The 24,584-nt window shown below is 37.5% G+C and overlaps 4 protein-coding genes across 4 annotated transcripts; 2 read left to right on the forward strand and 2 right to left on the reverse strand.

Annotated features, from left to right (window-relative positions):
• Nucleotides 1–2,428: 2,428 nt before the first annotated feature.
• Nucleotides 2,429–6,892, forward strand: LOC134750402 (trafficking protein particle complex subunit 3). Its single transcript, XM_063685572.1, has 4 exons — nt 2,429–2,587; nt 2,668–2,873; nt 4,347–4,545; nt 5,628–6,892. Exons 1-4 carry the CDS (start codon nt 2,549–2,551, stop codon nt 5,712–5,714), a joined length of 531 nt encoding a protein of 176 aa, XP_063541642.1. The 5' UTR covers nt 2,429–2,548; the 3' UTR covers nt 5,715–6,892.
• A 2,329-nt stretch (nt 6,893–9,221) lies between these two features.
• On the reverse strand, nt 9,222–10,831 carry LOC134750403 (adenosine deaminase 2-like). The gene has a single exon (XM_063685573.1). It carries the CDS (start codon nt 10,578–10,580, stop codon nt 9,246–9,248), a length of 1,335 nt encoding a protein of 444 aa, XP_063541643.1. The 5' UTR covers nt 10,581–10,831; the 3' UTR covers nt 9,222–9,245.
• Nucleotides 10,832–14,776: 3,945 nt separating this feature from the next.
• On the forward strand, nt 14,777–16,980 carry LOC134749979 (adenosine deaminase 2-like). The gene has a single exon (XM_063685015.1). The coding sequence runs from the start codon at nt 14,902–14,904 to the stop codon at nt 16,402–16,404; it is 1,503 nt and encodes a 500-aa protein (XP_063541085.1). The 5' UTR covers nt 14,777–14,901; the 3' UTR covers nt 16,405–16,980.
• Nucleotides 16,981–22,289: 5,309 nt separating this feature from the next.
• LOC134749901 (adenosine deaminase 2-like) lies at nt 22,290–24,202 on the reverse strand. The gene has a single exon (XM_063684904.1). It carries the CDS (start codon nt 24,114–24,116, stop codon nt 22,566–22,568), a length of 1,551 nt encoding a protein of 516 aa, XP_063540974.1. The 5' UTR covers nt 24,117–24,202; the 3' UTR covers nt 22,290–22,565.
• Between the last annotated feature and the right edge of the window lie 382 nt (nt 24,203–24,584).

The raw sequence follows: 24,584 nt of genomic DNA on the forward strand, positions 1-24,584 counted from the left end.
GTTATGAGTAAGCTATTGATATGAAAAAAAAAAATTAAAAAATGTTTATTGGTTCCTTACAAGTAATTTACAGCATGGGATGGGATCTTCTTTTAAGCATTAGATATGCTTGTGACAGAAAACCCCGCTCTTCCGAAATCGCTAGGGTATATGATATGCTGTGCCCTTACAGGATCCATGTGAGACATTGTATATTATAATTTACATCTATACTGTACCATGGTTGCAATAAAGAATTATGAATTATGATTAATTAAAAATTGACTAAATTTATCAACATCGTAAAAAACAATTTTATCCATCATTATCAAAATGGCTAATGGGTAAGTTTGAATACATTTAATTCTGTGCAAACCCCTTTCATTTATATTTATCACAAGTGTAAACAACCGATATCCGACATTGACGGTGTAGAGTCACTTGTGACAAGTATTGAAATTACATTGAATAATTAATTCAGGACAACAATATTATTTAGCATTCCGATTAATTACGCCTACCTTTTTGTTTTTTTAAGTCGGTTAAAATGCCTCGCAAGAAAAAAGATGGGCTAGGGCTATATTCAATTAGGATTATTTCAAATATTTGACGAATTATCCTTATATCATTATGTAGCCAGGCCTCCTTCACTCGCTCAAGGCCACGCGCTATATGCCTACCGCTCGGCGTATCGTCGATGATACAACCGACAGAGGGCCGCCGAACGCCCGCCTGAGCGCTCGCACCGCATGTTTCCCGCGCCTACGCTTCGAAATGCCGAAACCACGTAATTATTGTGCAGTAGATGGGTGTAAAAGTCAAAAAACAAAGGAAAATTTGTCGTCTTTTCATTTCCGAGAGACGAAGAAAGGTGAGTAGTGTTTTAAATCTATCTTTATGAATTTTTTCACCATTTATTTCTTTGAACATAAGTAGGTAAATCGTAAATTAAGGAGTTTTTTGAGTCAGGTTGTTTTTATATTTGATTGACTAATAAAAAATATGGTCGATTCGCAACATTCGTTTTATTACAATAATAACATAAGTAACAGTACAACCCTAGCGCATTCTTTACGATGACGCGTTGGCACGTGACTCTCACGGCGAGCAAGGCAGTCTCGACTCTTTGTGCGCGTACTTATGGTACATTTCTTCTCGTCCTGAGCAGCAGGTATTATTATTAAGATTTTGTAGGCTATTATAGCGTAGGTATTTTCGCTTTAGTATGGGAATGATGTATCTGTTACGTAGTAACTATTTATTAATCTGTGATGTAGCCGTGCGATTGCCAAGTCATTATATGTATTAAAAAAATAAAGGTAAGTATCTAATATTGTTACGGTTTTAACACCCCCTGGCACTGACTAAAATAACCGACTTGGTATCACATTACATCTCAAAACTTTTTTGTAATAAAAGAACTGGGTTGCGAGACTTGCATCTTTTTACATGTAATGTTTTTGATAGGATTTAATTTGTCCTCGCACTATTAAACGAAACGTCAGTTCAGATTTGCCCCCGTCAATCCGGTGTTTGGTGATAACATTTTTATAGTTGGTCAAACCAAGTTGTCAGTAAATAAGAACAAAAAAACTATACTCATCCTTTTCTTTTGGGTGCTCGTACGAGTGTAATTTGATTTTATCTGTCTAATATGTTTCAAATGAGACAGTCCTTTGACAAACTATATTTGTAAAAGTAATAGAAGGTGGCAGATACCAGGCACATTGTTCAATCCACTACTTGAAAGGTAAAAAGAAGTTAGCGTGCTAACACAAAAAGTACACCCACTTTGTGTGTTTATAGGCATGTTATTAGAAACGAGGTTTGTTGGGAACCTAGTACATTTAGTATAAAATGGGGAAGGTGAAAACTTCATTCCCTATTCATTATTTTTATTATACAATAGTTCTTGTAGTAACGAAACGGCCGAGCCGCATGTATATTGGTGGATCTGGGGGCCTAGAGTGCCCCCAGATCCACCAGTATTTTTAACATACTAAAAACGCATTGCAAATGTTCATATTATTATTCTTTCTGTACATTGTAACTAACCAATCATCAATCTTTTGTCTCGCATTCTAATCGTATTTTAAAGTGCTTTCTACCTATAATTGCTTTTACCAGCTAATGCTCATTCGGGATACCGGTTCCGGCGGTTCCTGACGTGCGATGTACAACGTGGTGACGCCTGACTGACCTGACTCCCAATCATGACGTACAGTTTGTTCCACATGATTTTTAAAGGAACCAATCAGTAAAAATTTACATGCAAAAATGAGTAAAATTTATAACTTGGTCACACTACATTGGGGTTGCCATGTACATTGTCAAAAAACCGTTCAAGAGTTACTTTTGAACGCTAAAAAAATTTAAACTATTTTAATCTGGTAACACTAGAAATACCGTAAATGTAAATTGACATTGACAATTGACAGTCAATCATTGACATATGGGCGGCTGTTTTATTTATTTTATTTAGATTTCTCATTTCAATTAAAATTAAAATATTTAAGACGTATATTGGATTACGAATACTAATAATTCAAATACTAAAGCAGCGCTAAAAATGTCTCGTCAGACCTCTAGACTGGACGCTAAGAAAGTTGTAAGTATCATTAGCCGTTCATTTTATTATAGACCGTTGTCTTGGCTTACAAACATGAATATTTTTATTTGAATTTACAGAATTCCGAGCTGTTGACGCTCACCTATGGCGCACTGGTGTCTCAGATGTTGAAGGAGATTGACAACACGGATGATGTAAATAAGCAGCTCGAGAGAATCGGGTATAACATTGGTGTACGTCTCATTGAGGACTTTTTATCCCGAACTACGTCCACCCGCTGTCTGGAGATGAGGGAGACTGCTGATAAACTTCAGCAGGCGTTTAGGTAAATAAATCTCATAATAGTAATGGAATAACGATAAACCTGGCTAAGATTGTCACAGGATAGTGGAAAAAGGTGTTAAAATGAGAAAGCCCTTACTCAGTAGTAGTGAGCAGATAGGCTCATGTTCTTGGTAGACTTATATTGCCCTTGGGATATTCATAAATAATACAAAAGGTAATCATGGTCTATATCCCGGTCAATATAAATCTAGTGAAACTAACCGTGAATCATTCAAAACTCTAATGTTCTTGGTGTTGAATAGTCACGAAAAACAAGATGTTAACTGAAATTTAGAGTAAGGGTTTTACTATCTAGATTGTGAGGTATTCTTGGGTAAATTTTTTCTCTTTTTTCTTGCGGAAAGCAGCAAGCGAGGTTTAGACTAGCAAGAACTTGACGACTACTAAAGTAAACTGTATTCAAAAGTTTGATCAGATACCGCAATGTAACGAAAAATTGGTGGGGATCACATTGAGAGACCGTAAAACAAATGAATGGCTGAGACAACAGAGCAAGGTCAATGATGTTATAAAACGCGTAGCCAATTTGAAGTGGGAATGGGCTGGTCATATAGCACGAAACACCTATTCGTGGAGCAAACGACTACTCGAGTGGTGACCATGGGGGGAAGACCATCCTCAAAGTAGACCCCAGATGCAATGGGACGACGACATCAAGAAGACTGCGGGGAAACAGAAAATGACTCCCAGAAGACGTAGTTTCAGCACAAAATGTGAACCAGTTGAAAAATAAATTAGACAAGCATAACACTTCATCTAATACTCGTTCATGATAACTACATATCTTTATGATTACTGGATACAGGCCATATCAGTTGCCATAACTGCCTGCCTGCTTATTAAATAATAATAATAATAAATGAAGGAGGCCTACACCCAAAGGGTAGAAAAAGGCTAAAGAGAGAGAGAGAGAGAACGAAAAATGCATACGAGTTATTGCTAGTTTATACCTTGCTTAAGATTCATATGCGTAAAACACATAACTCTTGGCTGATTAAAGTAAACAATGAATCTGAATTTATTTAATAAAAAATTAGAATGTTAGGAAATCATATACATAAATATGGAAATTTATAAAAATAGCAATGAAAGGGTTAAGGTTGAATATCTGTACTCTTGCAAATTATTTACTACTTATAACATGTATATTGTTACGCTAATCACTGGACATAAGCAACATTAGCTGTTATAACTGGGTTGGGATTTGTGTAAGATTCTTCTATAAGTAAATTTATTTATAATAGCCGGGCCCACACAGAGCGAGCATACGCGCAAGGCAATTTCGACGTGACATTTGTGACAGTCTATATCAAAAGGGATCTAACGGCGGTCGTCGCTTACATGATTAGCGGCGCTCCAATACTAATGCGGTATTACGCGAGTTACGCGACGTAAGCGCCGACCGCCGTACGGTCCCTTTTGGTCTTGATTGTCATATTTTCCAATATTACAGGTTATACCTAAACATGCAGCCAACAGTAACCAGCTGGAGTAGTTCCGGAGACGAGTTCTCGCTGGTCTGGGACCAGTGTCCTCTGAGCGAGTGGGTGGAAATGCCCAACAACGGACTTAAGTACTGCATGCTGATACCGGGGGCTATTCGGGGCGCATTGCAAATGGTGCAGCTGGAAGTGCAATGCTGGTTTGTTCAGGTTTGTATACTACCAGGCCTACGGAGCTCTCCGCGGGAGCTCGGATTTATGCTTACGAATCTCGTCCCGCCGGCGGTACAAAAGCCAGCTAGTTGGTTGCCACATGCGCTCACGCACGCACGTCCCGCGCGCTACTTATGCCAAAGAAATGTCCTCGTCACGAACAAATAACACAGCTTGTAGTGTGGATGGATGCAGAAACGACAAAGCAAATAAAAAATATAGTTTTTTCCTCTTTGGACAGATGAGGAAAAGTAAGTAGACATTCTCAATATAGCTACTTACACGTGACTAACACCTATTGTATTTTTGTGTAGGTATTTGCTTTTTCTTTGAGAGATAAGTATCTGTTCGTAAAAACTATTATATAACCTGTGATACTACTCTTCAATATTAGGTAACTTAAGTAAGTAGATAGTTAATGGTGCTCGACAGAAATATGTTGCTAGTTTGCTACTTTCACTGCTATTATCTGATGCTGATTGCAATAATTGACTAATAATACATTCATTTAGATAAAAGATTGAAAATCTGCATTTAATGTCTCATGTGCCGGGGTTGATTATTTCAAACAGTTTCCTCGTACGCGGATCCGCGTTATGACATACGAGGGCAATATATCCTTAACATTGCTTTAACCTCTAGTGTCCCACGGTCCTAATACATGTTCGAATTACCTACAATGGGAATCATTGTTAAATCATGGAAAAGAGAAACTTTTGTTTGATTTGAAAATGATATAAAAAATAATAATAATAAAAATGTTTATTGAGTTCGCACAAACAAACGTAATTACAACTGGGCAGGTGCCTCTTTTTAAGCGTACAATGACACTTGTGTCAAGAGACACCGCTCTCCCGTAGGTGGTAACAGAATTTATATAAAAGCAATAGCTGTGGCTTAAAACTAATGTTTCTTCAAAATAACTAAAAATAGAAAGAAATTAAGTATATAAAGCTAATTTTAACAAAAATCTGTTCTTAATAGAGTACCTTTTTCTTTTTATAAATGATAGAAGTACAATTTTATTTTCTAATTCTAATACTTACCATTGATTAATTGTAGCAATGTAACATTTCCAGGATCAACTGAAAGGTGATCCCGTGACTGAGCTTCGAGTTAAATACATCAAGAGGCTAGAAGATGCTGTGCCCGCTGGAGAGGACTAGACATGGACTGTTAGTAATTTTATTTTTGTTATATTATACTCAAAAGGGTAGTTAAGATTGCACTTTGTCCGCTTATTGGTTGCCAATCACACACACACACACACTTCTCAGTAATCTCAAAGAGAATTAGAAGACAGTGCTCATTCCATACGTCGGTTTTGTTACCAAAAAGACTATTATTTTCGTAGTCGACATCTAGCGACACGTAGCGGAAATATCAGTACTGCTACTCGACAATAGATGTCGCGGCAAACGGAATGTCTAATGCTCAACGATTTTCAGCGAATATTATAACCGGATTAACCGGAACTCTATTTTTAACTCCTGCTTATAGTTATTAATTGTTGAGCAATACACTTTTGACATGTGACATCTAGGGTCGAGTAGCAGTACTGATAGTTCCGCTACATGAAACCGAGCGACCAGGGGTAAGAGAAAGACATATTCATGTATTGACAGGTTAATGCATGGCAGCATAATCCTTTTTCTCTTTTACTCTTATAAATTTCGGTATTTCGCCATCGCCTCCTACCTATGCTGCCATAAAAGCATGGCACTATTTTCTCTTTCCTCTTATAGGAATCGCAATAAGACTATCTTTCTCTATCAAAGAGTGTCAGGCCCTTGTCCCACATCCACTAGGGCGGCGCCACAGTCATGCACGGAGCGAATTCCCGGGCTTCTTGGTACCTACTTCTTTGGTGTAAAGCAAACACAAATTGGCAGCAAGTTCCGTAAAAAAATACTAGATGTCGCTATATCAAACAACTTTGCACGCCATCTATTGACGGATAGCTGACGATGGAAACATTAAAATGAACAATTTACTTTGTGAATTGTTATGCAAATTATATTATATAATAAAAGTACGAACTCTGAAGATTTTCCAAACAACATTGCAACAAAAAAAAGAAGTTTTCATTAAAATAAAGATAAATTCCTGAAGTCCATTATGTTCGTGTTGTTCTGACAAAATCTTTAGTACCCATTTTATTTGCTAAATTGAAGATAGAAACTAAATGTAATAAATGTATTTTCTTTCTTCTTTCTTTCTTTAATTACAAATTAATAGTTTTGAGGCTGAAATCTTAAAAAAGTGAAAAAACTTAGTTTAAAAGTTTTTTTTAGAAACTATCTTCAATATATGTAAGGCTACCTATTAAAATGTTATTTAAAAAATACTGAGACATTAGTGTAGTAAATGTTTACATGTATTCTGTATATAAGTTTAAATGCTAGTTTTAAATGAGAATAAAATATACGCAATATTTATAAAGGTGATATCTTTAATTATACATCATATTTCAAACCTACAACTACATAGATGTATTTTCAATTGCTTTATTTACATAGTACCTAAAAATACTAGTTAGGTTCTGTACCTAACAAGTCTTTTTAGTTAAAAGGTTGAAACGAACCCTTATGGTGTGACTCTGTCTGTCCGTCTGTCAGATCGCTAAATATGAAGGGACCACGTAAATAACACGTAAAGGCCGTCCGCTAGATGGCGCGGGTGCACGGAGCGGGCGCACGCACGCGGGTGCCATTTTAGGTAAAATCCGACGCACGCGTCCGCGCCAGTTAGTGTTTGCTCATACTCGTACTATTCTCGTTAGCACGCTCACTCGCTCCGTGCAACCGCGCCAGCTCCCAGGTAGCAAAGTGACGTCAGCGACGTCATTATGACGTATAAATGCTGTTAGGGCTAGCGGACGCCCTCAAGCGCAAAAGCCTATTAACCGTAATAAAATGTAAGCATGAAACCAAATTGCATAGACAAGTAAAAAATATTATGCTGGAAATCGTGTAAAGGTGGAAGAAAGCAGTTTTTAGAAAATCGTGCCGTGGCGTAAGGGTTCCGTCTGTCCGTCCGCGGTTTTGCTCCGTGATCGTTAGTGCTATAAATCTGAAATTTGACATGGTATATAAATTAGTTTTAGCGGGTTTTACTATATGTATGTACCTATAACATTTTATATAAAATAGTTGAGGGCAGCACTGTCCTCAGTGGCCCATTTAACTCCACCCTATATACCGCTAACGTCAGACAGTACAGTAAAACCACGTCAAGTGAAGTAGGTATAATAAGTACGACTACTTGTACTTCACAGCTATAGGCTCTACAGCCTGGGATTATGACTGCGCGACTGTTCTAGAGCACTTTACACGAGTGCACTCGCTGCTAACGAACTCATTGTGATGCATCTGTTTTATGTCTGTGACAGAATAGATAGTCGTGACTCGTGATCTGGTAGATGTGTCCATGACTGAAGCTCGTTGATAGGGAGTGATGGCTGTCATGGATAGTCGGCGTCAGGCGGGAGGTTATTTTCTTGTCGTTGGTAAAAGGTCTCCGTTTCAGCTTGGATGCTTTCGTAGGTAAGTCCTGATGTTCTCTACAGTTCGCAATTCACAGCCGATTCTTTTTGAGACCAGGTTCTATGATGGAATCGAATTCTATTGTCGATTAAGTTTATGTAAAATTTTCAAAATGGCGGAGTCATGGGGGTTCGCGAGGTCTGCAGTTCAGAGTCACTAGTTTAAAGGGGGGAGCTATATGCCGGACCTCATCTGAATCGTACCGATAAGTTACAGCGGTCTTTAAGAGATATCGAGCGCATTGGTTCTGATTTAGAAAAGAAGTTTTTATTGGATGTTTAAAGTATAAAAAAAGACAAAAAGCAGCTGATCATAGGCCTCTCTTCGTGGGCAGCTTATGCATAATAACTATTACAGGTATTTATGACGAAAGTGGAGGGAAATCGCAACCCGCGCGAAATCGCGTAGTCCTCATTTTCCTCTCTGGATATCAACATTATTCAAAATATTTTGACACAGTTGTATATCAACCACAGTTATGCTCCCACGTTTGATTTTTTTCGAATTTGTAATTATTATAAGTTAGGAGCATTAAAAAAATTGTATGAAATATGTTTTTCGCTCCTAATTTTTACAATAATCAAAAAATCGAAAAAAGTCAAACGTAGATAGCATAAATATACATACATTCCCAAATTTCAACAATATGTGTACGCTCTCACAAATTAGACAATAAAGTCGTGTTCACATATTTTTGAGCCATTTGTCTGGATCGATATTTTTGCCTTTGACTGTACTTACCTAGGCCGTTCAAAATCGTACTTTAATTTGTAAAACTTTCATGCAGGTACTTCTTGCCGAGTCCTCACTGGTACTGGTGCCTACTTAAAGTAATTGTTATAAAATTATTTACATATATGGCGTAGGTACACCTAGTAATACCACAATAACAGGAAAACCATTATATTTTTCAGTTACGAACGCACATTTTATAGTTCGATTGTTCTAGGATAGATAATTGTTGTGAAAATTACAGTTGTAATCATTAAATTTTTTTAAATTCCTGCTATAGGTATGAAAGCACATGTTTTTTATATCTATCTATATATATATTAGAGTAACTTAAAATCTGCATTCACATAGTTTCCATGAAATAGTATTTTTGTTGGGGTGTTAATAAAACTTAAGTGTACAATATTTGTAATAATATTTTTAATTATACGAGCTACACTGAAAGTTATTTACAAAATCGTTCCATTTAACGTTAAACTTTTCAAACGCCTTCGTTTTGGCGTCTCCTTCAAGCGCACTATACTTCAAAGAGTTCAAAGCTAATTGTTTCAAAAGTCTCAAATCTGACGTCTTACTAGCCACTCCCATAAAGGCTACGTAAAAGTCGTCAGACAACGGGTCCGCCTCCCAAGCTCCAGGGTCATCACTGGATATGACCACGGGCAGGCTATGAGCGAAGAAAGAGGCCAAAGGATGGTTTCGCACGTCTTGCACCAAAGATAACACAGCATTAGAGATCACGTTCACTTCCAAACCGATGTCACGTTTCAATACCTCCTCAATTAAAAGGGGGTGTTTTGGCAAAGCGTAAGCATGCCCTATCCGCTTTGCCCCCAATAAAATAGCGTCTACGAGATTTTCATCCGTCGATGTGCCATACCAATCTGTTTCACCAGCGTGAAAGAAATACGTCAACTGCCCTGCTGCCGCTGTCAACTGCGGTACAAATTCTAGCAACGGTTTCCCTAAATCCTCTTGCCCGACTAAATCGAAACCAGCGAAGAAATCCAGCACTTCCGCTTTGACCCTTTTCGCGATTTGCAAGTATAACGCCAAGGCGTTTGTATCGACGTCTCTGGGCGGCGCGTATATCACTTTTGCACCGATAAAGTCCGGGTGATCTTTCACAAATCTGTTGGCGATTTTCTTGTACGCTTTAGCGGTGACGACAGGGTCATAGGTCGTTCCGTCTAACTCATATAGAGGCGGTAGTATGGTCCTCACTTCTACGTACATGATGTTATCTTCTCTGAATCTTTTTAGTACGTCATAAAAGTATTGTTCCCATACAGGTCGGTAGGTTACCATCGGGAATATAGTCTTAAAATAATTCATGAAGGCAGTCCATGTATTTTTGATACACGGATAAACGTGAGCTGGGTCGTCTACTACCATTGTGAAGTGTTTCCTTAGCTCAGCATCAAATTTCCTGACATTATTAGACATCCTTCTGACATCACGTATTAGTTTCCAATTACAATTAGTATCCGGTACTTTATTTGAAAACTTCAACAATACGTTGTTGTTATCAAAACAAAAGTAAAGTCCGTCCATGTAGGTTATGTTTAACAAATAATCGGGTCCCAACAATCCTACATCATGTAAATGCAGTGCCGCGCCTTTTGGTACATCCTTGATGATTTTGTAGACTTTCGAATTCCTTATCCCGTCTTTATACTTGAAGAAATGGTAAGAGAAGTTGAAGTATTCTGGGTGTTCGAAAGCGTAATCGATCTCGTCGTTTTTGTTTTTCATTAGGCAGTTGTTTACTTTAGTTTCTTGCAGTGTGAGGTTGATGTGACCGCCGAGCGTGAGTTTATCTTCATCGTGGAGTATCTGGGCTCGCTTGGTCTATCACATTCACACTCACTAATCACTATTACATTCGGTAGGGTATTTATAAACGAGTAGTATAGTTATCAGAGTAAGAGCCCGCATGTCGAGGTCACGCTGCCGGCGCGCACGGATCGCCACTGAGTTCCGTACGAACAATGACCCTACTTGTATCAATAACCGAACGTTTGTTCAGTTTGCTATTAAATACGTGCTCCTGCTCGTTCTTTAGTGTAGATCGCTGACTCATAACATAATATAAATGCTTAGTTAAGTTGACAATGCCCAATGCAATATGCAATGCTATTTGAGTCAGTTTTAATGTGAATGATTAAAATGAAAAAACGTAACCATTCATTTATTATTTACTAGCGACCCGCCCCGGCTTCGCACGGGTGCAATGCTGATGTATTATACATATAAACCTTCCTCTTGAATCACTCTATCTATTAAAAAAAACCGCATCAAATTCCTTTGCGTAGTTTTAAAGATCTAAGCATACATAGGAACAGACAGACAGCAGGAAGCGACTTTGTTTTATACTATGTATTAAATACATCCTGCCGTATGATGTCACTTACAAAACTTTGTTTTTTATTTAAGTCAGTGTAAGTAGTGTAACATAAGTCGTCACGTTACTTACTTACCTACGTACCTTATCTTATAAACCTACACATGCACTTATTCTCTTACGCAGCGTCTTACGTAAGCGACCAAATAACGAACGCGAAGCGAAGCGAAGCGGCGCGGCGCGTATTAAATATTTGTGTTTTTTAATTAAGAAAATACAATAAACCATATATTTACTTTTTGTATTACCTGGGCATTTTCACTTAAAAGTGTACCATTTACCTACTTTTTTTCGGAAATCCATCAAATTTTGGGTCACTAGGACTATCGATTTAAAAAGAAAAAAAATATGTCCCCAAAAAAATTATAGTTTTGTAACGCATTTTCACATACATTTTTTTATGGACCGTTACAAAACTGACATCCAGTATGAAAAATTGGGGACACTTTTTTCTTTGTCTCATTCAATAGTGCTCGTGATTCTGAGTCTAAATAACACAAAAGTTGATGATTTTTCGAAAAAAGTAAATAGTACCATTTTCCTGAAAACCCCAACCTATCCTATTGTAAAAAAAAAAGCTGACCAAAATCGTAAACAGACTCACTGAGTGAAAAAACCGGCCAAGTGCGAGTCGGACTCGCGCACGAAGGGTTCCGTACCATTACGGATAAAAAACAGCAAAAAAAAAACACGTTTGTTGTATGGGAGCCCCATTTAAATATTTATATTATTCTGTTTTTAGTATTTGTTGTTATAGCGGCAACAGAAATACATCATCTGTGAAAATTTCAACTGTCTAGCTATCACGGTTCATGAGATACAGCCTGGTGACAGACAGACAGACGGACAGCGGAGTCTTAGTAATAGGGTCCCGTTTTTACCCTTTGGGTACGGAACCCTAAAATCCATCAATAAAACATTGTTATTGGAATTAAGTTGTATATAAGTTTACGTTAAATAACAGTTCTTACTTATTTGCCCAGTTAGGTACTCTTTAAATACAATAGTATTTATAAATATAAAATATTATAACGCATAGTAGCTATAAATAAGTACGTCTTGCAATTACACGTGCGAAATATAATATGTGTAGGTTGGTAATAAATAACTAAAGTTATGAGCAATACCTTTATCAACAAACGCTACAGATCTAAGCATTTGATATGCTTTGCCACTTCAAAAGGTAAAAATCTAATCCATCTTAATGCAGGTACAGGTACCTATCTACAGCCAACACAAGCACTTGACATTATTACACAAAGCAGTAATCAGAAGATTAAAGTGTATGTGACACTGCAATACTCATCTCGAAATTCATACGTGACGCCCTGTGCAGCCATATTTTCTATAACGAATACCTACAAGCGGGGCGGTACGATGGAGTGCCACTTGTCTTATACCCCAACCCTTTGCATAAAATCAGCATGGCGGAGTTCTTTGCATTTCTTTTTTTTTTTAATTTCTTCAATGCTTTGAAAGTGAACCCTTTTGAGCTCACCGCGGTTGTAATTTACACCAGGACTAAGTGTTTTGACGAACGTTTAGGTACTTTAGGTACACTACAAAAGCCCGTATTTAGTTTCTTTTTCATGTGATTTCTTAGGTGTACAGCTTTTTAATTTAAAAGATTCGCTCTAAAGACATTTTTCATTTATAAATAAATATTTGACAAGCTTTGTTATTTTATAATAATACTCATTCTAGTAATATGAACAAAAACGTTCAGTACCAAAAGGTTTCTGGATTTCGCTGTTTACTTATAATTTCGCCGTCTAGGTATACTGTTTCAGTTAAACCACTGTATATAGGTATATGCGTGTTTATACATATACTTACCTGCGTGATTTAAAATATTTTTAAGAGGATACCGCGGCCGGCGAAATCGCCTTTATCATACAAACTTAGTCTTCAGTTTCCTCCCCGGATATTAACATTATTAAAAATATTCTGACACTGTTTATTGTATATCAACTACAGCTATGCCCCAATTTTTGAATTTTTTCGAATCTTAAGTTATTATAAGAGCATTTAAAATTTTAATGAAATCTGTTTTTCGCTCCTAATTTTTACACAAATAAAAAAATCTCAAAAAGTGAAAAATAAGAGCATAGCTATGGTTAATATACATCAAAATATGTAAAAACATTTTCCATGATATCAATATCCAGAGAGGAAAATGGGGACTACGTTCATATGGAGAATCGGCCGAAGTGTATCCTCTTAATTACCAGAAGTCATCCGTAGATGGACATCAAACCTCTTCCAAAAAGTTCCCCTTTCTAGTATTATCGGTACCGTGAAATTTTTTGCCTATAAAATAAGAAAATTTGCTCACTAAGAAGTCACGGAAAATTTTAAATGACAGATCAGCTAATCGAAAAGATTAATTAGGTAAATATTGTCTGCAAAAAACAACATTCTGTATAGTCGCTAATGTCGCTATCGATAATTATATAAAATACTCTAGAGGTCAGTACGATATGCGTCTGACGTCAGATGACATGTTTAGTCTTTCATATCGATAAATTGCAAGATAAAGAAGTATGTTACCCACTTCTATTCGCGGTACTTTTTTGACTAATGTACATACCTACCGAATACTTTAAGAAGTGCCCGTTGAACCTTATCATGCTGTATTAAGGTTTATTTTAATGGTTATTTATCCTTTGTATTAATGGTCAGTACTCTGTTGTAGACAATAGGTAAATACTATCACCTACTTTATAAGCTAAAAATATTGCGCGTATCTGTTTCGTAACATTAAAGTTATTCACATGTAAAATACAAATTGATAATATTATCGTTTTAGATATTTGCCGGTATTGTGAAAACAATCCGATGACAACAAAAATTGATAAATGTTTTGCCATATAATATATACTTTTTTTACGATAACATAACCTGGTAACAGAAATAGATTACCCACTTAAGAGGGGGTGTAAAGCCAAGAAATTTGAAGGGAATAAAAGATTGCTACGAATAATATTTCCATCTACTTATACCTCGTTTTTTTAGCATAAGAAAAAACTACAATGATCTTGACGTGTCTTTTTATTGAAAAACGCTTATTCAAAAGTGTTTTTCAATAAAGAGACGTCAAGATCGCGTATTAGCCATTTTCTAATGTTAAAAAAACTAGGTATAGCGGGTCTCAATATCTTACTCTTAAATTAAAAATTTGCGGGTCAGATCTCGGCTATACGTCATTAGCTATTTACTAAATTATACTGCTATGATATTATACTGTAATTATGCAATAACGATATACCTACAACTGAAAATATTTGAAATTTAGTTTAAGATTTTGATTGCCGTCTTGCAAAATGTCTGTGTAAATTTTTTCATGACATTTGTCCTTGATAAAAATGCGTAAAAATTCAATATAAAACTATAATTTTGCGTTAGCCCCACTTAAAATAAAGGGATTAAAAGGTCACAAATACAATTGATATTTTATCGGATGTTATCTCACAGTACCTATATTTTAAGGTGCCATACTTACCTATAAGCTAACGTTTTTGATTAATATCAACAGCGCGATAGCAGTACGAGCCGTGACGGCGCAGGCGCATGAGCTACCTTCAAACTCATTTCGTATCGAACTATGAGAAAACAACCTTGATCTCGTTCTTATAAAGTTGAGTGAACTGTTGTTGACATTATTTACCAGCCATGTGGGCACTTATCGGTTGTATAATATTAGCACCTGCAGTGATTTCGAATAAAGTTAGAACAGTGCAAGATGAAAGAAACTATCTTTTATATAAAGAACTTAACATGATGGTGGGAAGTGACATTATTTTAAGTGACAGTGAAGAAGTTGCTAATGAAACTATTATGGCCCTCAAACTACACGAATTGGATAACGGATTTAAAAATCCTCAGCTGTTTCACTGTTCTAAACACTATTTTGAATACAAGGATGCTGTCAAGAAAACGCCTTTGTACAAAATCATACAGAAGATGCCAAAAGGAGCAGTTTTACATGCCCACGACACTGGATTATTAGGCCCAGACCATGTTTTGAAATATACATACTGGGACGACTTACACATTTGTTACGAGGATGACACCGTGAAATTTCTGTTCTCACGTGACACACCCACTTCGCCGTGTGGCAACCAATGGCATCTGCTGAGAAACATCAGATATTCGTCTGGAAATGTAAAAAAATTCGATGCTAATCTCAGAAAACACTTCACCATCGTTACTGACAAGCCTCTTGATGTTTATACTGACATTAATAAAGTGTGGTCGAAATTCCAAAATTATTTCATTAGTACCAGTGGATTGCTGTACTATAAACCACTTTGGGAGCAATACTTCTATGATACTTTGAAAGCATTCAGAGAAGATAACGTCATGTATATTGAAATGCGAAGTGTTTTGCCAGAGTTGTACGATTTAGATGGTACCACTTATGATGCCGTCGCGACGGCGGAGATATACAAAAAAGTGCTGGACGAGTTTGTGCGTGACTATCCAGATTTTTTCGGAGTTAAATTAATCTATGCGCCTTTAAAAATGGGAAACTCGGATACAGTTAAAGAGTATATTCGAACAGCTAAAGTCATAAAAAAGAAATTACCTGGTTTCTTTGCTGGTTTCGACCTGGTTGGCCAAGAAGATGTAGCGCCGGCTCTAATAAATTATTTGCCCGAGTTAGTTGATGCTGCTCACGAATTGGATTATTTTCTCCATGCTGGTGAGACTAATTGGCAAGGTTTAAGTGATGAGAATATGTTTGATGCTGTAGCCCTGAAGACAAAACGTATAGGGCACGGTTACGCTATAGCTAAGCATCCTCTTCTGAAAGAAGAAGTTAAGAAAAGAGGAATAGCGCTAGAAGTTAACGTTGTTTCTAACCATGTTTTGAAATTGGTTGAAGATGTAAGGAATCATCCTTTAGCGACGTTCCTCGCTGAGGGTATGCCTGTAGTGCTATCTAGCGATGACCCAGGAGTGTGGGAGGCGGACCCTATGTCTCATGACTTCTATTTGACATTCTTAGGGGTGGCCAGCCGTCGTGGTGACTTAAGGCTATTGAAGAAGCTCGCTTTGAATTCTTTGTATTATAGCACATATCCTGATAAAGAGAAGATTGTATTCGAGTTTGAAAAGAGGTGGACGAAGTTTATTGGCAACGGCGAGTTTCTTGAAGCAATTGGTTCTTAATTCTGAAATACTCGAGAGCTATGACTGCGGCTGATAGCCAATAGGTCACTGTAATTTTATAAGTAGTAGTTAAAACTAACGTTGGTATATTTGTATTATGGTGTTGAAAATAGAAATGTTTTTGTAATATGAAAATTACCTATGTCAAAAGTGTAAATCACAAACAAGCCAACGTTACAATAATATATAATTATTTGCATTTTTGGAAAGTTGGCTTGCAAACGTATTTGTGAATTTGATCGTACATTGTAGTTTGAAATAACGGTAAATTTTGAAAAATCTTGTGCTTATACCATGCTATTCACATGTTACTTGGTCGGAAGTAAGTAAATGATTCATTTTAAAATATTTTTTAATGTACTTATACAGGGTGGCTAAAAAATAAGTGCATTCCCGTTGCTCAGTATAATCCCAAAACCTCCCTGGCAACGGGAATGCACTTACTTTTTACCCACCGTGTATAACAAGGTTTGATCAAAACTGTGTTTAAATTATTACTATTTAATTAAGTATAGTTAAACTAATTATGTGAATACAAATGATTAAAAAAATAACTAACTAAACATGTATTTGTTTACATACCTAAATGTTCATTTCAGCTGTGAAGAGAGAATTATAATTTGAATAGGTATGGCGAAAAAAATTATACGGGTATTTGTCTGTAAGTAATTAAAAGTTATTCAATCGTACATTCCATAAAGGATTAATTGGTTATTAAAGTTATTACTATTACCTATCGCTATCAGTGTTCGCTTACCAGGGTATTAGGTACCTATAATTTTAATAAGTCATAACTCTTTTTAGCATTCGTGGACAATATCGTAATTAGTTACATTGCAATATGTGAATATGGGACACTTCTGGATGAGATTGGCTCCGGGGATAAGTGGCGTTCTCGAAGCAGTCAGCAGTGGGCGATAAAAGGCTGATATTATAATGATGTGAATATGAACGCTGAAATAATGTTAAATATACCACACATGTTACAATCTCAATATGTACGTAAATCTGGTATTAATAACCAATTGACCGACCCTTACGCTGCGTCTTACGTGGGCAAACAACACGCGAACGCTAATCGAAGCGGCGCGGCGGGCCCACGGCGTTCGCGTTCGCAACGAGATCGCCCACGTAGGACACTTCTATAGGTATCAAAGGATTGATTCATCCCGCGCCGCATCGCTTCGCTTCGCGTTCGCGTGTTGTTCGCCTACGTAGTACGCTGCGGTAACTCACACCAATCAGTGTGAGTGATCTTCAGGGTCATATCAAAACAAGACCAACACTAACAAATTGATAAAACATAATCGGCCTCAAGCACACAATATGTACTTAAACAACATTCAATTAGTCGCCATAATATTCGTAATTTTACCTGTAGGGTCAAGGCGGGAACAGTGGCTCAATGCAAACAGGGGCTCAGTCGCCCAAATCTCGCTATACACGGTAGCACCCTTACGTGTTAGAATTTGGAATAACCATTGCTCGTCCAATTGAATTTGTTCGATTACTGAATCTTTCTGCTGTATTAGTAGGGAAGCTATAGCCTCTCTCATGTTGAAATTAGGTTGAGTGAGTCACTGTACCCGGCTATTTTTCCGAGCCACTGTTCCCTCCTTGACGTTATGTAGGTACCTACTCAGATATGAGGAGGTCACTCTGCGGTACTTTTTATCGGTGCTCAAAATAACTGTTTATGGCTGGAGTACTCGAGTTTTTGCTATTTTTGATCACTTATAAACTCTGCAAGCAAAGGCTTGTCACTCTTAACCCCTCGAACGCCCGTGTCAAAAATTTGCTACCGAATTAATAATCTTGAAATTGTACATTAAAGTTCAAATTGTCTGTAACGTATACGGGACAAGGCATTCGAAGGGTTAAAAGTCTTAAGTAGGGTCCAGGAGGGAACAGTGTCTCGGTAAAAAAAAAGGCCGGGTACAGTGACTCACTCACCCTAATTTCAACATGAGAGAGGCGATATTTGGGCGACTGAGCCACTGTTCGAGCTGAGCCACTGTTTCCGCCTTGACCCTTCTATTTATTCCTAAGTAACATGATGAACCATGTATTGTACCTGTACTTATACGCAGTTTAACATTAAACGCGTTCGTTATATGGAATGATCCTTATCTAATTATGTTATTCTGTGTGTGTCAGCATCTACTAAATGAGAATGTTAGCTAGGTACTCTTTTTCGCAAAAGCTCACTAACTGTCACGTTTTTAGGGTTCCGTACCCAAAGGGTAAAAACATGACCCTATTACTAAGACTCCGCTGTCACCAGGCTGTATCTCATAAACCGTGATAGCTAGACAGTTGAAATGTTCACAGATGATGTATTTCTGTTGCCGCCATAACAACAAATACTAAAACGTACGAACCCTTGTTGGGCGAGTCCGACTCGCACTTGTCCGGTTTTAAAATTTTAAAATATGTATTAACTAGTAACATAGCTAGTAGTTGAAGACTGGCATTATTTCGCACAAACATAAACTCGGATTCATCGTTATTCGTATTGTCTGTCTGTCCCATTGTTTCTATCAGTAATTGGCAATCGAGCATGTTCGCGCCCAAGTGGGCAGCATGGTTCAGAACGTTCAATGTATTGTTTTACTCTGCTAGAATGCCAGGAGAGGCATTCAAACTTAACAAGACAATCAAGTTGGATTTCACTGATTTAAACTTTTACGATTCTTACTCATTATTATCCCACGACAACGACCACACGATCCACCACCACCACCACCGAGACCACGGGGACAACGCCGTCCTCGAAACGTCGGAGTTAAATTTACAACTTATTAGCGATTAAGTCCTGCCGTTGTGAATAATAACAAGTTGGATTTGATATTGATTTGATTTCACTTGTCATCGTCTCGCGCGGGAGTATCGATCTACATATATGAAAACAAATTGAAGTTATTTATCAAAGGGTAACTTGAATAGCTAATAAACCAAATCATTTTTCGTTAAAATCTTTTAACTAATTATTGTGTTTTAAAGTAATTTGCCAATCACCAAATGAATACAGTGATTTAGATATACAGGGTACGTATTTTTCTATTTTACATATTCATATATACAGGTTATTGCCGAGATTTTTTTAATACAAAATACTTACTTATACTTGTATACTTATACAAAATACCATTCCTGAATGTAAGTATTTTATTTAACCTAAATATTTTTCCATTAAAACATGCCTATTTGAATTATTAAACTATCATTATCTTAAAAATCAAAATACCCAATCCCGTCGACAGCTCTAAAACAAGAAACATAATTTTAATGAACTAATTAGTGCACTCAGATCATTATGTCGTCACGGCTCACAATAAATAACTTAATTTCCCCGCTGAAAATCAAAGATGAAGGTGTCGTTCGAAAACCTATGGAGTTGCGACGTTTCGGTCCGTTACGTAACCGACACGGCTCATGGGAGAGTCACGCGTCGCGATGCGTTTCGGAGCGGCGCCTGGGCTAAGGGTGAACTATTAGTTGATTAGTGACGCTTCGAGAATAGGTGTCGACATTAGTGTGGGTTTCACTGGAGCATTGAAGCTTTAGAAGAGATCATATTATCTGGATCTTTTCCTAAATGTCAAGTCTTTTCCTAATATCCAGTAAGTATATACCTATAGTATGCAGCCTCTGCGCATCTTCGTGGGTAATTCCGGCGCTATTTTGACTTTGTGGTCAGATAACAAGATGGACTTGAATATGTCTGAACCATCTCAAGCGTCATTCTACCAGTATTTCTGCCATTTTATTATTAAAATGTATTACTTTATGTATGCATGCTGCTAGACGTAAAATGGATTGACTGAGCTGCGCTCAACAACGCGCATTACTGGTGTTGGAGCTAAGCTGAAATAGGTCTGGGCCGGCCATGTCTGCCGCATTCACGCACAAAAGAGCCATGATGTGGGCGCCGCAAGATGCGCGAGGACCAGGCGGAGATGGCGGGATGACTTGGACGTATATCTCAACGGCTGGCCAAAGATTGCTCAACCGTGACGGAGGAATATCAAAGGGGGGAGACCTTTGCCCATCAGTAGGACACCATACAAATTACTCTATTATTATAAAGTCCGTGCAGACTTTGCTCGGTCCGATTATACTCACTAGTCACTTACGAATATAAGTATCCATATCTTTAAATTGCTCGAGGCGGCTCTTCAGACAAACTTTTTTTGTGACAGATTCAGCGTGAATGTTCACAGTCGCGTATCATTTACTCAGTTTCTTATCAAAGCGTCTTATCTCCTTCGCTACTCTCGTCTCAATTCCGATTTTATAATTGGTTGTAGAAGGTTGTCTTTTGAAGATCTAGTGTAAGAGGAATAAGATATTTTAAAAGGTCACTCGCCATTTCTTCCAGGCGGAGCTGTTAATTGATGGTGCTAATGTGCCGTAATGTTACAGACAGGACAGAATCGTTCAACTTTTAATTTAATACTACGTTACTATTTAAACGGTTCATATAACGTATAATAAATTTAAAACATGTCCCGATGTCTTGAACCCTTTAACATTACAGCGTTCGTGGTCAATGGGAGCCTGAGGAAAAAAAATACAAATAGCTCAGTCGTAACATATCGGTTCTTATCACAAAAATTACCTAACGATAACGATACTTTGCCACTTCTTATCACTCCGTTGAGTCGAATTGGGCCATCAGGCCCTATAATCTACTTTACCAATACTAATAAGGTAACTCAGTTGTATGAGATGACAATCCATTCTGCACCATTGAGGAATTAACCCAACCAAGTCATGTCAAAGGTATACTTACATAATTAGTATACTAATAGCTTCTGCCCGCGACTTTGTCTGCGTAAAATGATGATTTCCATGATACAACTGACACTTATATATCCTTTGTTGGGACTCGAACTATCTTCCTTCATACCAAATTTCTAAATCGGTTCAGCGTGCAGCGGTTTAAGCGTGAAGAAGTGACAAACAGACAGAACTATTAATATTACTAGCTTAATAAAATTTGTGCGCGACTTTGTATGCGTAAATTAATGATTTCCGTGATCAAAACGATATTAATAGGTGTATATATATATCCTTTTTTGAGACTCGAATTATCTTCATACCAAATTTCATCTAAATTGGTTCGGCGCTTTGACTGAGTTACTTTCGCATTTCTAATATTGGTAAGGATCAACTAGTGTTTGCCACTGTTGTGCGACTTATGTCACTTATTTGTCAGCTAATAGCCATTTACACATGAACTTCGCGCCGTCCGGCTGCCTTAACGACATGTTATCCAATTTCATACTGATTGGCGTGAAAAGGTCAAAGGCTATTTTTACTCCGTGATATCGCAGTGATAGCGTGAATGAGATTTATGTGATGTTGTTACTATTTATGTATTTCTCATTTGCTATAATATTGCATAGGAACATAATTTACTTCATGTGGACTAGCAAATTAATTTAGTCAGTAACAAAAGATGCAAATTTACAAATTTTCTATGTACAACTCTTCTTATAGGTACATTTTTTAATTTTGCCATTTTCTACTGACGGAAATTGCCTGCCAGACTTTAAATTAAATAAACTAATACTAATTAAGAAAATAAAATTACTTATTTTACTCGTAGTTTTTATAAAATACCTACTTCATTTGCCTACTTGTCATATTATATGTAAATACGTAATGTATTTGCATATAATATGACAATAATTCATAAGATGGCTACATATAAAGTCACAAAAAACTATAGTTTATTTATGAAATCTTATGCACTAGTATTCTAAACTATTTCTAAAACATGAGCATTCTTAAATTCTAGGTACATAATACAATAATACTTAACTATCAATACATGCAAGTATAATAGGTCCATCAACTACATGCCTATGTATTTCCTTACATATAGTATTGCACTTGTGCCCTTCCCATAACAGCATTTATACGTCATTATGACGTCAGCGACGTCACTTTGCTACCTGATCCCTGTGAAGACTTGGAGCTTTGTAATTCGTAATATACCTATTTAAGTAAGCACACAAGGGATATCAGCTAGTATATGTAGAAATATATCTATAATACCGCAAATAAATACAATGAGTGCATTATAACCTATAAAATACATATCTTATCCAGTCCCCAAACTTTACCTATTCATCTTTTCTAACGAGGGTATATCACAATTTTAATAATACATCACTATCAACTATAACACCATCAATGAACTCGTTCCATTTCTTTTCAAATGATTTAAATAACTTCGTTTTTCCCTTGTCATCTAAAGCACTGTACCTTATAGAGTTGATCGCCAGTTGCTTCAGCATTCTCAAGTCGGCGTGTTTACTGGCGATGGCCACGAAAGCCACATAGAAGTCGTCCGACAGGGGCTTCGCACCCCACACGCCGGGGTCGTCGCTCGACAGCACCACGGGCAGGCCAAGCGCCAAGTACGTCGCCAGGGGATGGTTCCGCAGGTCTTGGACTAACGACAACACCGAGTTCGATATCACATTCACTTCTATAGCTATGTCATTACGGTGGACGGCTTTAATGAGCGCTGGGTGCTTCATCAGCGCATACCCGTGTCCTATCCTTTTAGATCCCAGCAATATCGCATCAAAAAGATTCTCGTCCGTTGGAGTCCCGTACCAGTTAGTTTCACCACCGTGGAAGTAATAATTTATCTCATCCTTGGCTTCTAATAGGGCTGGCAAGAAATTTCTTAAAGGTTTTCCCAAGTCTTCTTGGCCAACGAGATCGAAACCTGCGAATATGTTTGGCATGGTCTTCTTTAACTGACGAGCCAAGTTTAAACATTCACGCACTTGTTCTACACTTGCTGAACGGGCTCTGGTAACGATAATCTTTATGCCGATAAAACCTGGGTTCTCCTTTATGAATTTGTCCGTAACTTCCTTATAAAGAGTCGCTAAATATATTTTTTCATGCTGAGTGCCATCTAGCTCGTACAAGCTTGATAAACCGCTGCGCACTTCAATATACATAATACTGTCATCGTAAAAGTCTCGTAAAGCTTGGTGAAACACTTTCTCTCGTACAGGCCTATAGTTTATTAAAGATTTAATCGTGTAATAAACTTTGTTGAACTGTTTCCATGCTTCGTTCACATTTGTACTAAATCCCATCTGGTCTTCGGTGCCTAAAGTGAAGTGTTCCTTTAATTTTGCGTCAAATTGGGCTACGTCATCGGATGCGTGTCTGAGTGTGCTCAGGAGATTCCATTTAACCGGGCAAGGTCGCAGCGGCTCGGCGTCGGAGAAGTGTAATTTTAAATCGTCCTCCGTGAGACAAGCGTATAAGTGGGCCTCATACGTCAGCTTCACCAAGTAATCCGCATCGAGCATTAAGGAACTGTGCACATGCAACGCCGCCCCTTTCGGCATCTTTCGCATCAATTGATACACTTTAGAGTGCTTCATATCGTCTTTATACGTAAAATATGGCCTAGAAAAGTTGAAAAACTGAGGGTTATCAAAAGAGTTGTCCAGTTCTTTCTCTTTCAAGCGCATGAGGATATCGTTGACGGCTTGTTCTTTTTCTGTGAGAAGCAGTTTGCCTCCAACAGATTCGTGGAGTTCCAGTTCTAGTAAATCTGCTCTGTTGTGCGTGTAATCGTTGATGATCGGTTTGTTGTCTTCGATGGCTCTCGCGCGGGACGGATCCGCGGATAGAAAACACAAAACATTCGCGATCACAATAAGCCGCATGTTGTTGTTTTTTTCGCGGGACACCGGGATTGAGACTCCGTCTTGACTCGACGCCTCGAGTGCGATTACTGTGGTCAGAGTGTTGACGTCCGTTCGTTTATATAGGTACCCAGTAAGTTTTATTTTTTCGTGGCAAATAACTTTTACACAGAGAGGAATAAAAAATTCAAGGCAATGGTGGACTTACGCAAATAAACTCGAGACTGAGGGATCATTATTACTCTGCGTTTATCAATGTCTCTAAGTATAGTTTTTTCTCGCTGTTGTTAGGTAGATTATGGGGTCGGTCATTGAACGCGTAGGTTTGAGTTTTATTGATATATGTGCGGTTATTGATATATTTAGGTGTATGGGTCAATAACCAGTCAATGTGTTAAAAAATCCGTTATATCGATAAGACGTATGGTTAGAATAAGATTTTTTTTTTCGAATTTTGGTTTATACATTTAATAGGCTTATTTTTATTTT

Source organism: Cydia strobilella, chromosome 19 (assembly GCF_947568885.1).
Source record: "Cydia strobilella chromosome 19, ilCydStro3.1, whole genome shotgun sequence".
NCBI classification, from domain to species: Eukaryota; Metazoa; Arthropoda; class Insecta; order Lepidoptera; family Tortricidae; genus Cydia; species Cydia strobilella.